At 38.4% G+C, this 15249-nt stretch overlaps 1 protein-coding gene across 6 annotated transcripts in view; it reads right to left on the reverse strand.

Moving 5' to 3' along the window:
- The window catches only part of MOCOS (molybdenum cofactor sulfurase), a 232342-nt gene that overhangs the window by 172644 nt on the left and 44449 nt on the right, over positions 1 to 15249 (reverse strand). Inside the window, exon 1 of one of the 6 annotated variants that reach the window (XM_035317364.1) lies at positions 5818 to 5927. The exons of the other annotated variants lie outside the window; for them this stretch is intronic. Within the exon in view, the coding sequence (XP_035173255.1) occupies positions 5818 to 5912 (95 nt within the window). The 5' untranslated portion in view covers positions 5913 to 5927. Of the gene's footprint in view, positions 1 to 5817; positions 5928 to 15249 lie in introns of those variants that run through there. 6 annotated transcript variants of the gene reach the window in all.

The following is a 15249-nucleotide window of genomic DNA, read 5'->3' on the forward strand; positions in this document are numbered from 1 at the left end:
TTTGAAGGAGGTTCAACTAAATGCATAGTATTAGCACTGGAGCTTTCCTTGATATCTGCAGTCTTCTGATTAATAGGAGCATTTCTTCTCTTCCTACATGGGAATTTGAAATTAACTGTTTTCTTCGTTCCTGTTTCAATAGCAAAGAAAGTGACAGTTCTTGTCACATGTCTTTAGACATACTGTTCCCACACTGGGAGTAGAAGGAAAAAGAAAACAAAGGGAAATTTTGCTGTTCATTACATTTTTCCCCCTCTAGTGTCCGTTCCATCACAAGTCTTAAGGGAAAACATCTGTTACCTAACCAAGAGTTCTCCTTCCTTCTTTTGATTCTGCTTCCCCCTGGAATATCCTTCATTCTGCTGCACTGGCATTTTAAAAGTCCTTTATTATCTCTCTCCTTTTGGTATGTTCAGGCTTCTTTTTCACTTTAAATCCAAAGAAACATGAAATAAGGAGCAGTGAAATGTCTTCTTAGGGATAACAGATGCAATCTTTCTCTACTTGGCTGAAGGATTTCTATTGATTACTGAAGTTTATACAAGGTATGCATGTACGTGCAATATATGCAAGTCAAACACTCCTTATTTGCAAGAAGAGTTCATTCAACCCTTTACGCAGGCAAGTATTTAATACATAGATGTTTTGCTCTGTTTATGACCCAACCTTAAACTATCCCTCATCAATAACCAAGGAAGTTGAAATAAGGGACCAAAATATAACTGTATTGTTTACATTCAAAATATAAGGAAGACATGTATGTGAACAGAACCTGGAACAGAAGATCTTAAAATCCTAACCCCCCAACCATGATTTTCACTCTTACGATGGATTTTAACCTACAGCTATATAAAGTCCTTTCAAATTATTAAAAGTAAAGCTTTCCAATCAAAAATATTAATAGATTGGTATATTTTGCCACCAGCATTGATAGTTATCCTGGCCAAATCTAAAGGCTCAGTCATTTTGCTTCAAAGCTGTAAGGCTTTTTATGTTGTGTAATCAATTTGACTTGCTTGTAGATAATTAAAGTACTAGCAAGTGACAAAAACTAGACAAGATGCATTGACTTCAATTGGATAAAAACTCAGAAATGTGCTCTGGAAGTGATCAATACGTAAAAGCCTCTCAGAACACCACCAATATCTCGTAGCTTGTAAATTATAGTAAATGTTAAGATAAGGTCAAGGAGGATATGCATATAAATCTTTTCCTCTTTCCAAAAAGACTGTACTCCTATAAACAGGTGCAAGACAACCTCTATTAAACCATAAGAGCAGTGGAACTGACTTCTGTCTTTAGATCCAAATTTCACTGAAGTCCGTGGTACTGACAAAAGAAGGCTTTTATTAACCCCAGATTAACAAGAACTCTAAATCCCTAATTAGATCATAGTGAAAAGTGAGGAAATTGTCCTGATATCCACTTCAGGTGTGGAAAAACAATTGCTTTTAACCATAAATGTTGCCTGTGACTTCAAACTCCTATTTCCAGCTCACTGAAAATAGAGCACTTCTCAACATCTAATACTCTAATTACTGGCAATTAGGTTTCAGTGTTCCATGAAGATGGAGATGTATCTGTTGCCTGCACTAACAGATTACTGCATTAACTGTAAATAAACAACTGTACATACAAATAAAATGTAATCTCGTGATACAGGCAAGCCACCAAGTTAGCTCTTCAAATCTCAAAGATATTTTCATCTTCTCTTTGTTACTTAGACAATGAAGTACATGTACAATGGCTGTGACCGAACATGAATTTCAAAAGCACTATTCCCAAATAGTGGCAGTTGGACACGATGATCTTTGTAGGTCCCTTCCAACTGAACTACTATACGTTTCTAAATATAGCAGAAATAAAAATTCTTTTGAAAAGATGGAAGCCCTGTGTCATCCTGAGCAGACGTGCCTACATACAGTCTGAAAGATGTTTTTCATTCCAGCTGAAATAATGGGAGTCAGCCTCAGGTGTCAAGAGACGTTAATTATAGTTCCTGATGCAACAGCAAAAGAAGAATTGTGATTTTCACAACATGTAATACAAACGCCACATAAGGTGGAAACTACAAAGCCTATCTCATGTAAGTAGACCTGATTAGAAAACAGAAAGATCTTCATGAATATGGATCCTCTTCATTTGCAATGATAACTTTTGACCTCTCTTATCTTTCTGCTCAAAAGCAGTGAAACTCAAAATGTACTGAAATCCAAATATGACTTATGCCCCCTTTCCTAGCCAATGTCCTCTTTGTATCTTGGTTTATTTCATTAAGCTACCCGTAGAGAGAGAGTTTCACCAGTTTGTTACAGAGAAAACGTGAGAAAATCTTATTGCTCATAGCTGCCTAAAAGTAAAAGTATTTCCTAATAATGCACTGTGATCTGTCATCTTTTATGCAAAAGAAACAGCTGTGCTGTTCTTGGGGCCTTAAATAATAGTTTGAGGGTGTCATTTTTCTACTCGTTTATTTCTTCTCTATTAAAAAGCAAGTCAGGTGAAGCTGCAAGTCTCAGAGGTACATCATGTGAGAGAAGATAAAGTTGTGAAGATCTCCAAGGCATTAAAAAATACAACTTGTCAGTAGGCACAGAATGCCACAGGGCGTTCAATGGTCACCATTTTTTTTTCCTTTTTCCACTGTCAACAGCCATCTGCAGACAGCCTTACTAAATCCAGAAGCTTTCCCCAACTTTCAGAACATATTAATACTTCAGCAACAGACACAGAGGATCTCCTCCCAGTGAAAAAAAGATTACTTATTGGTGACCATGTCAGAATACCATTAAATAGTTTCAGAGAACTGACTTTCATATCGTGGAATGTTTCTACATACAGTCCTTATCAACACTGAAAGAAAGAGCTAAGAAAAAAGAATGATTATGAAATATGGTTTATTTTGCCAAGGGGAAAAAAAAAAAACACTCATGGCTTAAGTAGACCTCAACCTTTCCAGCAAACTTACAAATAAGCTTTGTACATTCCACTGCTTCATCTGGCAAATATTTGTACTAGTTTGGGTTAAGGCACCCTAGCTTTAACTGAGTATTATCTTGCTCTATAAGCATTTTTATTGATTTCAGTGGGAACTATTAGTGAAAGCAAACATTATATAATGTGTCAGGAAATAAGTAGCTTAGAAAGTACTTATAAATGTACAAGTTCTGTGGGAGTACCTTCATTACTGTTTATAAAAGTTTTAGCATATTCAAGTCCAGATCACGGTACCTTTGCATCTCAGACTCCGTCTCATATTTTGTAAATTCCTTTGCTGTTATTTAACCGTCTACATTGAAAGCAAACAAATAAAAATTTGGGCTGTACTTTTACCTGCATCCTTTCGTTCTGGCTTATACACGACAGTTTTCCTCAACTGGCTGAGGAATCCCTTTTGATTAAAATCCCTGTTTGCATGTGCTAGTAGCAAAAGTGCAGCATATGTCAGTTATTTTCATGCATCTCAAATCTGTTGGAGTCACTCACTCCAAATTATAGATCTTTATTCTGTAGAAGGAAAATCTATTCTTCCTCTTTGGGCACAGAACCTTTAAAACAAATAAAGACATGAAAATGCTGTTCAGTGCTAAGTCAAATGCCTATCAGAAGTCTACTATGTCAAGCGCTATTTATACAATTAAACTCAGAAACTGATCTCAGGCAAACAAGATCTGTTTTCTGTGAAATCGTGTTGATTTGCATTAATAAAGTTGCTAACCTTTCATACTTTACTGATTGTATCTTTCATGTATCTCTCAGTACAGATGCCAAGCTAACTGGTATAAACTTACTTGAGCTTCACAGGACAATGAATGCTTTTGAACTGTATAAAGCCTGGGTATTTTAAATGACACATTTCAAGTCCCCCACCAAGCTACATAAATGTCAGAATGGTAGTGTACACAGTTTCCTCTTCAATAAGTTATTAGGTTCACTTTTTCTTTTTGTCTATCCAAGCCATCTGTGTGTTGGAGAAATTATTTCCAAATGTGTGTAATTTAAAACCCATCATTTTTCACAATGTGTGCAATCAGACTCAAAATTTTGTAAAAATTATCAATGCAAGCTGCCTCACTTAACCCTTTGAGGTGGAAGAACGTGTAAGAAGGAAAAAGCAAATCCAGGCAATGGACTATCACTGATTGAAATCAAGGTACAAGAGATCACGGTGACGAAACCCTGACCTCACCTCATTGCCAAGACCACAATGCCCAGGTCACAATGTAAAACAGTGTGCAAACAAGCCATTGTTACTTGCAGTGTGGTTGGCAATTATTAACTTCTATTGCTTGTCACAACCCTAGGTTTTCATAGAAAATTCCCAACTATGTGCCCTTCACTCTTACACAAAGGAAAAAAACCAAAAAAAAAAAAACAAAAAACAAAAAGCAAAACAGAAAGTACAAAAAAGAAAGGGTATTCCTAAATTGCTTTTTCCTTTTAGCAGTAACAACAATATATATATATATATAATAAATTTCAGCAGCACAAATATCAAGACCAATCCTCCCAGTCAGCACCACTGTAAAATGACAAACTCCTTAAAGACAATGAATTTACGCATAAACAGAGGAGTGGGATCATTTTATTTTTTTTTCTGAGGCCTGGAAAGGGTACAAAATTTCACAGATGGGGAAAAGAAATGCTTCATTTCATCACCACTCATCTTTACTCACTACAAGCAAGTATTTCAGAAAGCCTACCATGAAGGCAAAAGCTCTACTGATTGTGAACATGTCCTCTCCTCTCCCAAGATTTCAGAAGTAAGAGCAACAGAAACATCAATATAAACAGAGCTTAATCCTCAGCTGTATGCCTGACATTTTCCAATGATCTAGCAGACTCTCAAATGACTTTGCGATTCTGAATACTGACACCTTAGGCCTTGTTAACTGCACTTGTTCACAGACCTTACAGGATTTTAGAAACATCTATTTCACAGCAAACCATCAAAAGAAGTACGTGCTACTTGTATAAGCCTGAGATATTTTTTTCTAAAAAAAATGTCATCCTGTAATCCTGCCTTTGAACTGTCCAGAGATAAAAGATACACTCGATCTGTAACATTGAACGTAATAGTTTGGCTGCACATATTTTCAAAATTGAAGCCTGTTTTCTTCTAGAACTATTTGTTCAAATATATTATTTTCCATTTAAAATAATCTTAAGATAATAAAAAGTATCTACTTGCTAAGCTGCAGAACACCTGTGTAACTCAATCCGATATTATCTCCACATTTTACCTAGGGAGAAAGATTGCAAGAAGCTACAACAATTCACCATATTAGCAAGAATCCAAATTTTTGCAAACTCCCAATCTATGATTAGCTCACTAACTTCTAATATAACGAATGTTTTACCCTTGCCAGTCAACATGCCACAGCAGATTTGTAATACCTGGAACATTACAAGTTTACATACACATGTCTACAAACTGAAAACTTTTAAGATATATTATTAATAACAATGATAATCAGTGGTGTATCTTGTGATACATTTAGGGGACAACTTAACACCAATGTCTTGAAAAGGTCTGAAGAAACAGAGCACTCAAAAGTTTTAGCTAGCAAACTATAAAAAGCAAGGTTGCTTCAGTATGGTAACCTCACTTAAGAATATAACAAGATAGTGTTTTAACAGTACATCACTACAGTTACCCAGGTGCTGAGAATTTAACCTAACAGAATTTAATTTCAGAAACTGCCTGAAGTGCACGCTTTCTGAATTAGAACATGCTGTATTTCATTTGTGCTGCTGTGTTGAGTACATACACATAGAGTGTTGCATTTCTGCTTTGAGACTTAACTTCAGACTTACCCTAACCTGCACTTGGAATAGTCTCGCTTGTGGTACTTTGAATATTCTTGATTGCAGATCCCCATCAGTACTCCTAGACTGCACTGGATCACCATCAGTACTTCAGGACTGCACTCTTCTATTACCACACTTTTCAACCAGGAGAACACCTCACACTGGCCTGTGCTAAGAAGACCACAACCTACACATTCCCCTCCCTCTCCAGTACTTAGTATTCACATTCCTGCTTTACGTTTTAAGATGTATTAAATGTAGCAATGGTGCATCCGGTACATCAGTAGTTGTCTTCGTGGCTGAGTTTAACTCTGGGATGCACAAGGGACGCTAACTCTCACGTGCACAAACATGCTTGGTGCTAAGGAAGCATGCTACGCCAGAGGAAGGAGTAACTCCTTGCAACATTTCCTGCTCTGCTTTTCACCTCTGCAGCTGGAGCTCCTTCACGCTCATTTGCCTAATATTTTCACTAATAAGTTTTCTTAGTGAGAAATATGTTCCCTCTATAAATCTCCTTCCTAGACTTCTCAGAAAATAAACTTTACTCTTCACTTTTTAAACAGAGCCAAACACAAAGAAGAAAATTAATTGATTACATCAATTTCTTTGCTTCTGAAAAGACAACTGTCCTCTGCTAATGAAAGATTCAGCTGCAGCTCTCCTTGTTTGACTGCCAGGCTGAGATGTAGCAATAAAAGAGATGTTGGGAGCTCTAGTACAGGTGAATTTATCTTTCCTCTTTCTCATCCCAGCTTGCTCTAGCCTTGCAGTGAGGAAGGCATTTGTGAAAATCCTAAGTGAGCCAGCAGACCGCTTGGAATAGCTTTCAACACTACAGTTCAGCTTCTGCTGTTGAGAACTAGAGCAAAAGTTTTACCATTTCATGGTTTTTACAGCTATGGATAACTACAAAACAGCCCTTAGCCTCATCTTAAAACACCATTAAGAAAATGGCTGGCATATTCTCTCAAGGGAAGAATTCATTTTAATGTATCCTAAACTCTCTCCAGCTATACTGAACTGTGCATAAAGATGACTGTATCTGCCATATTCTAGTCTGATTATAGAAAACAAGTTTTTACTACCATGCGCTCATGTAGTTTTATTTCTCCAATGTATTGAAGTCATTCAAAAAAAACTGTAAATTGAAAAGAAGCTAAAGAACAGGCTGTGAAACACACAGGTATGCTGCTATCATCACTTGATCTCCCCTAAAGGGGCTACAGCACAGACAAGAACAATGCACTGACTTCTGCAAATAAGAACTCTTCTCATTTTTATTTATTCAGAAGAGGTATGGATGCTAACGCCATATTTTCCTACCTAGCTACTTAAAACATCACTGAGAAATTACATTGTCTCTTACTAATCAGCTATTTTACAACCTGTGCAAAAGTAAGCTTTAAGTAAGTTTGTGAAGTGGAACAAAATTCTAGTTCTGCGTGTTCCTTGTCATGTCTGTTTTTGTGAATAAAATAGTTTGTATTTATTTATTTATTTAAGGTTGAAATCGAAATTGAATAACATGCCAGTTTTATAATTTGCAAAGGCCAGAGTACTTGTTACATATTGTCTCCAGTCACACATACCACAGTTGTTTATACTGACCTGAAGATCATGGGAAACTTACTGCCTCACAGATGGAAGAAAGAAATACAGTGACAAAATCCAGCAGTGCTTTATCCCTCTCCTCCCCCATGAAAAAAACACCAACCCCAAAACCTACCATCTTCTCACAGTTCTCACTGATGGCAGTGAGTTAGCCAGCTTTGATCCCTGACCAAAGGGTGCCCCAGCTGTGCTGGGATGCCAGCTTCTGACAAACCCAGGCAGGACTCACACCAAAGACTCCATGTCATTTTTCTGCTTTTCTACAGTGTGGATTGCTTTATGTAAGTCACTGCTCCTCTCAGGTTTCTACACTATGGTAATATGATTACTTCTTCCACTTTTAGAATCATAGCAGTAGTACCAGCTATCATTATCAATCTTGTTTAATCATTTCTGAAAAAAAAAACAAACAAACAAACAAAAAAAACACAACTTTCTTACTACTATCCTTCTCCCCTTCTCCCTACCACCCTGCTTTTTAAGTTAAACTATCAGAAGTGGACCCAGTGAATCTTCTTTCTTGATTCTGGGACTGGATCTGCTTCATCTAACTTCAGCATCTAAACCTGCACTAGTCACCCCTAAAAAGTGACTTACCCTACCTAATTTAGATACCAATCTCAACCTGAGACAGTTAAAATTAGCAAACAGAACTGACTGACTAGGACACAAACAGTGCCAAAATGATGTGACCAGTTTAATCAACAGGTTTTTAGGACTTTATGCCCAAGTATGTTGCCTTGTCACACAAAAAGTATTAATTCCCCAACATCAGCATTTGACAAAATGAATACCATTTCCACAGATACAACAGCATTTAATTGTATCATCAACTGCATTTCATTTTTGAATGTTCTGATGAGGAAAAAAATATCCTTTACATTAATGCCTTTTGCATTTCAGGTGGGTGATAAGCACACACTTGCACACTGGGTCCTCACAAAGGCACACACAAAAACAACAGCAAGTAATGGGTAGGTTTGCTGCAGGCTCTGTGTGCAAAAGAGGTAGGGAAGTTCACAAAAGCCTTATTTCCATCTAGCCATAGCAACTGTGAAAGGTCAAAGTCTGTCTGGAGAGACAGCGAGGAATGCTTTGACTTTCATGAATGAAAAATTACGATCTTCTGGTTCACTTTTAAGGTGACAAAAATGGTCAAAGTCAAGTCATTTCCATTGATCCAAACAATGTTTCTTTTCCATTTTTAAATCTTTCAAGATTTAGAAGGAAAAATAAAATCTGGGCTAGAGTGTTTATTTACCCCAAGGCCTAACTGGATGGGGAACCCCAACTTCACTTGCCTAGCAATTCTTTCCCTCTCAGGAAAATGCATGGCCTAAAGTACTGTAGCATTTCACACATATAGATATACTCAAGCATATTTTTTTTAATCAGCACAACTATTTGGTAGTAAAATGGCCTAAAATTATTATTGACTGGAAGTGGCAACAATACAGTAGAATAGTTCCAGTTGAAAAGGACCTACAAAGATCATCAACTCCAACAAACAGACTACTTCAGGGCTGACTCAAAGTTAAAATATATAATTAAGAGTGTTATTCAAATGCCTCTTGAACACAGACAGACATGGGGTATCAACAACCTCTCTAGGAACCCTCTTATAGTGTCTAACTACCTTCTTAGTAAAGAAGTTTATCCTAAGGTGTAGTCTGGACCTCCCCTAACACGGCTTTCAGTGATTGCCATGTGTCCTGTCCCAAGATACCAGGGAGAAAAGACGAGCACCTCTGCAAGGCCTCCTGTCCTGCAGAGAGTCAAGGGCACCTCCTACTTGAGTACCGTCAGCAATTTTACTAAGGAGGGCATCCATCCCACTCCTGCATCTACCTCATTGATAAAAATACTGAACAGAACCGGTCCCAAGGTTGAGCCCTGGGGAACATCACTATAGCGACCTGCTACCACAGCTAGATGCAGCCTCATTCACTACAAACCCTTGTAGTGAACAGTTGGACAATTTGTCTGGGAGGGTACTGTGCCAGACAGCATCAAAGGCCTTATGGACACTCAGAAAAAACAACATCCATTGTCCTCCCTTCATCCACTAAGTGGGTGATGGTACCATAGAAGGAGATCAAATGAGTGAGACGGGACTTTCCTTCCAAGAACCCATGCTGGCTGGGCCTGATGACTGCTTTATCCTTTAAGTGTCTTTCAATAGCTCCCAGGATAATCTTCTCCTAATTTTTCCAGATACTGAAGTTAAACTGTCTGTAATTTGCAGGTTCTTCTCTCCTGCCCTTCTTGTAAATTGGGATAATGTTGCCTATCAATATAGGTATCAAATCTATAACTACACTGTATGAGTTCCCTGGTAATTTCTATGCATACCTACACACACACACATATATATGTATATAAAAATGTACAGTCTCAAGCAGGGGTATCTAAACAGGAGAGAAAGACATGACCCACAAGCCTTTAGAAGGTGCCAAAACAACCAGATTTCCATTGCTACTGCCACCCAAGTGACAGTGCGACCAGGTACAACAGCAACTCTGAAAGTACTGAGAGGCTACAGTGGGATGGGAAGGATGCTAAATGAGCAGGAACTACAACAAACAAGGAATAAGGAAGACCTTGTCTCTTCTTTGTCCACAGGAAGGTTTCTCCGGCTATCACAAATGGATACTAAAAATTGAACAAAAATGGGAAAGAAGTAGTGCAGATATTGTATATTGACTTTGATGTTGATTAAAGAGAATTACTTTTGTGCATATATGCATGCAGCACAAGACAAAACACTGCCTGGAGATTCAGCTACTGCGGGGGACTTGGTAGATCTATGGATCTACTTCATATATTAATTCATTGAGTGATCTTGAGCAAGTCATTTTACTTTCCTGTACAATAGTTGCCCATCTGCAAACTACAAGGAAAAATAAATAAATAACAATAAAAAATAAAAAAAAACCCACAGCATTCCCCCTCTTCCGTCACTGTCTACCTTAAAATATCGAGTGTTAAGGGAATGCTAATGTACTTGAGTCAAGGACAGTCTGTCCTGTAACATACGTGCATTTAATGATGAGAACAGCAAGGCAGAGATTTTGGCAATGCTGATTTTAGAACATTTTTTGTCACTGAGATACAAGCCCCAACAATGCCAAAACTGTATGTGAGATTCAGTGATGAATTAGCAACAGCTCTTGGAGAACCTATAGGATTCCTCCAATCTCCTGTCCCTGAAACTCTGTAAGCAGAAGAAAGAAGCACATCCTTGCTTTTGATGGAATTTTTTCATTACACTGCAAAATCCGCTTTGAAAACTGAGGATTCTCCACCCCCTCATCTCTGTGACCCTCAGTGGCTCCCAAAAAACCTTCTGAAAAGAACTGATTGACTTTAGCACACTTCAGATAGTAACAAGCTTCCAGGTATAATTAACCAGACACTCTAGCACTGTTCCACAAGGCTAAATATTTATTCCCTGTCTTCCTCATTTTTCAGATAAACTCAAATATTGTACAAGAACAAGGAAGTGGAGGTATTTCCAGATCATGCATATAGTGCGCATTCAGTTGTTATGTGGTGTTGCTTTCTTTCTACATTGTGGTAATAATAAGTCATTTTCACTTAAACAGGAATATTAACTACTATAATTTATAAGATCTCTTATGGCTTCGGGTCTCCTGCAAAAAGAAACCCCTTGTTAGTTCACAGAGCTTATGAAAGATAGGGAGACCAGAGGAAAAGGATCTAAGTATACGTTTAGTACTAGTAACACATGCCCCATAGTATGGGAAAGAATCCATTGCATGACATCATCTACATAGATCTCCATGGCAAAGCTCTACGAAACAGTTACCCTGCCCTTTGCAGCATGTCTAAACTACAGTGGGTATACAAACTACAGTGGGTACATACACAAATAAATATTGACAACTCAACACACAAGTTTTCCAAAGGAACTGGAGGCCACTTACAGCAGTACAGACTCTGTAGCTTTGTGCGTACAGAACAAACTATAAAATCTGAAGGAACTTTTCTCATAAAGAATGTGGATCCTTCGTGAATTAAATACAAAGGCTTGCAGCTATTATCAAATAATGTAAGCAGATCAATTGCTACAATCCAATCATTTGTGCTCAAAGCTGCAAGACATTTGTATTGTGCAATCAATTTAAGATGCTTATGTATAGAAAATTAAATTCAGAATCAGTGACAAAAGGAAGACAAGTTTATATTGATTCATACTGGATAAAAACCCAGGCACCATATCACTTTACGTATCCACTACTAAAACACCTTTATATATTAGGTACATTCAGAGGCTTCAATATTTTACAACAGTGCACATCTTCCTGTGCTTGGCAAGAAACCAATTCTAGGCGCTTGCTTGGGCAGAGAGCAGACTAAGCCTGATATTGCAACAGATGCAAGGTGGAAGGTCTTCCAGGCAGCATTCTGGGCCTTTGCAGTTACCAAAGAAAACAAAACAAAACAAAACCAAACCAAAACAAAACAAACAAACAAACAAAACTTCACAGGTCATTGTTCCAGGTTTTCAGGAACAGAAATGTTGACTGGAAGAAGGTCTGGGGAAAACAAACTTTCTTGAACCCACAAGTTCTTGTTATTTTGTTTTCCATGTTTGACATAGGATAAAACCAAACTCTTTAAGACAAACAGAATGAAAAAAAAAAAAAAAAAAAAAAAAAAAAAAAACAGAAAAGCTGAATCACCAGCAAACAAACAAACAAAAAAACTACCTAGTTTATTTTGCAAGAGACTGACTTCTATCTCCCTTATCAGACCAGGAAACTCATGTATGTCCAATATGATACAATCTAGGTAAGAGAGACAGATAGAAAAAATGTGCATCTATCTTCCTCCCCGACTTTGCAGTTTTTTCCCATATAACTAACACCCGCTGGATCAAAGCAGTATTTTAGGGATCAATTCTCTTGACTAAAGGTTAGTGGCATCCTTGGGGAAAAAAGAAAGTTTCAAACCCTGGGCACAAATCAGTTAGAAAAGACTGCATAGGAAAATATTTTGGGGACCTCTGCTAGACATACACACGTAGGGTCTACGTTATATTTTTCTACTTCACGCTTCTGCTTCCTTCTGATTATCTAACCTCAGCTCTGCTGTTGGTGCAACTTCTCTGTGCTGCTCAGACAAGTGAATAGTCACAGTAAAAACTCACAGAGGATTATAAAGCCAAAACCCAGCGATAATTTTAGCTTCTTTAGGGATGAGGAGGGGGTAACTTTACACTACCACACAAGATCTGGCGGCATCTCTATCCTAAACTCCTCGCGTGGATGCTGTCAAATTTCAAATCAATGTGACTGGTGGGAAGAGGTCTCAGAGACACTAAACCAGTACAGTGAAAAACTTGCTGGCTCGATCAGCTGCAGCTGAAAGAGACCTAAGTAGGTACCTCTAGTGGGGGGAAAAGTGGGCAGGCTGCTGCTATGAAGCCTGCCCTCTGTGGCAGCCAAGCCATACAGACACGGGACCAGGCAGGATATCATAACACCCATTCCAGCCTACTAAGATGCCTACTAGTCTTCACCAGTGCTGTCAATCCAGAAGCTTTGAAAAACAAAAAGAGAGATATTGCAGAACTCCCAGTAGTATCACGGAGGTTAATAATATTTACAGCTACCATGCCAGGTTCCCTCCTGGGAGCAGAAGTCCCAGACGTGGGTTTTAACACCCACAACCTCAAGTTTTAATTTCACAGCCAGTGCAAGGAGTTCCCCTCTTGTTGAACAAGACAGAGGCCAAATCTCATAGCACAGACAGAAGATACGGGCCCAGCTACAGGACCAGAGTCCCACAGAGATATAGGAATCTTAAATACTGCCCTGTGGTTCGGGTTTGTTTGGTTATTATTTGGTTACCAGTTTATTCAACGCAGAATATTTTTAAAAGCTTGCTGCCATTATGAAATTCTGATGTCCACAGCATCCCTTTCAACTATTCTCAAGGCAGGCACCTGACTAGAAGCTAGGGGCTGTTGCTTTTCTAGCAGCTATTGAGAATCAGCAGGGCTGATTTCAAGGTCTATTTTACGTAGGCAATAACAGGACATCAGCGAGGTCACACAGTTGTTTTTAAGTATGTCTCCAAGCGCTGCAGCTGCCAGTGAAATCACTCAAAATGAGCTTAGTTGTAAGAATACCAAGGTAAAACCAATCCAGCCTACAAAATGACGAAATAACACTTTGAATATGAAACAAACTGAAAAAAAATGAAGATCACAGAAAGCAATGAAGAATATCCACCACACCTTTTTCTCCTTAAAGTAGAATTCTTCCTTGGACAAATAAGAGATCAATCTTATCCTATGCAAGAAAGCTCGAGGAGATAAAAGAATGTCAGAAAGTCCTAAAATCTACAGCTCAGCAGCAAAAAGCTGCAAAAGCAACTGAGAAACTTCTCAAACAGAATTTCTTAGAAAAATTCTTAAAGAGTAGGCTAAGGGAGTGAAGAAAAATATAAAATAAAATCATGGCAGCTGCGTAACAGTATAAGAAGCCTCTGGGATTTCAAGATTATTCTAGGGTCTCTCATCTCAGTCTGCTCCAAAGAATTAGAAAAATTGGGTATAAAAAGACCAGTTTTCTTCTTTGGTAGCCTACCACCCCCAGATTCATTCTTACTGTGTTTGTTTGTTTGTTTCCTTCACACCACCAGCCTTCTGCCCACATCACAGGAACTATACAGGTGTAACAGAGAACAAAAATATGGTTCTGTATTCAACGTTGCTCTGTGTTGGACTGTTCTTTCCTGTCGCCATTTGCACCCGCCCACAGTAGCAGAAGGAAAACATACTGCTCCTTTCGTGTTTTTATTACATCAGCAGATAAACCTGTGAGCAAATATCTCGAGCAGAGCAGTTAAGGAAAAGGGAAGAAACATGGAAAACATGGTCAAATTTACTGGAATCCTGTTTCCAGTTCATTCATGTTTTCAACCTGGAACAAACTGCTGCAGAAATCTAGAACACAGTACACAGACCCATTATTTAATTTTGTATTTTACTGATGAAAAAAAAAAAAAAAAAAAAAGTTTGCCTTATCTGACTTGCATCTTTCTCTGTCTTTAGTTTTACTGCAGATAATTCAGCTATGTGCTTTAGTGGTCACTTTTATCAGAAGCCCTGGCTTACTCTACCCGCTGCAGGTAGCTTGTGTAATTTATGTTTTTAATTTTTCTGCAAAGCACCTAGTACAACGGTAAAAGGTTTCATTTAAAATTACTTACATAAATAAGCAAATAAGTACCATTAGCATCTAACAGATTGTGCTTATCAATCTATAAACACTTCAGGTTCAGAAAATTCAGCAGCAGTGTGGCTAGCGAGGCACCAGAGGAACACGTATTCATTTTCTAATAGGTCTAACGGATCTTAAAATGTTGCATAACACCATAATAATCTTCTAACAATTTCCTAGGAAGAATTTAAGATTCTCATTTTCTTCTTTACATTAAATCAATAGCTTTTCCTGGGTGACAGGGTTGTGCTAGACCAAAGTCACTGCTAGACTGAAAGTCACATCCAGCCGAATGCCACCTACCACCACTCTCCCTGACACCACTAACAATCTTCTGAAAGTTGCTCTCTGTCAAGCGATACCCAGGATCCCGGACTTCCCAGCCCCAGATCCATGACTCAGCACCAGCCCCATCTGAGCAATCTGAGCATCCACCTCAGCTCACAGCACAGAGGGAAGGGCACATTCCTCTTGCTGTCTTACATACACACCCTTGGAGGCAGGACACCAGCCTTGTGGGGACCTCACACACCACACAGCACCAGCACAAACTGAGGTGAGTCTGGCTGCA

This window comes from Oxyura jamaicensis, chromosome 2, assembly GCF_011077185.1.
Source record: "Oxyura jamaicensis isolate SHBP4307 breed ruddy duck chromosome 2, BPBGC_Ojam_1.0, whole genome shotgun sequence".
NCBI lineage: Eukaryota > Metazoa > Chordata > Aves > Anseriformes > Anatidae > Oxyura > Oxyura jamaicensis.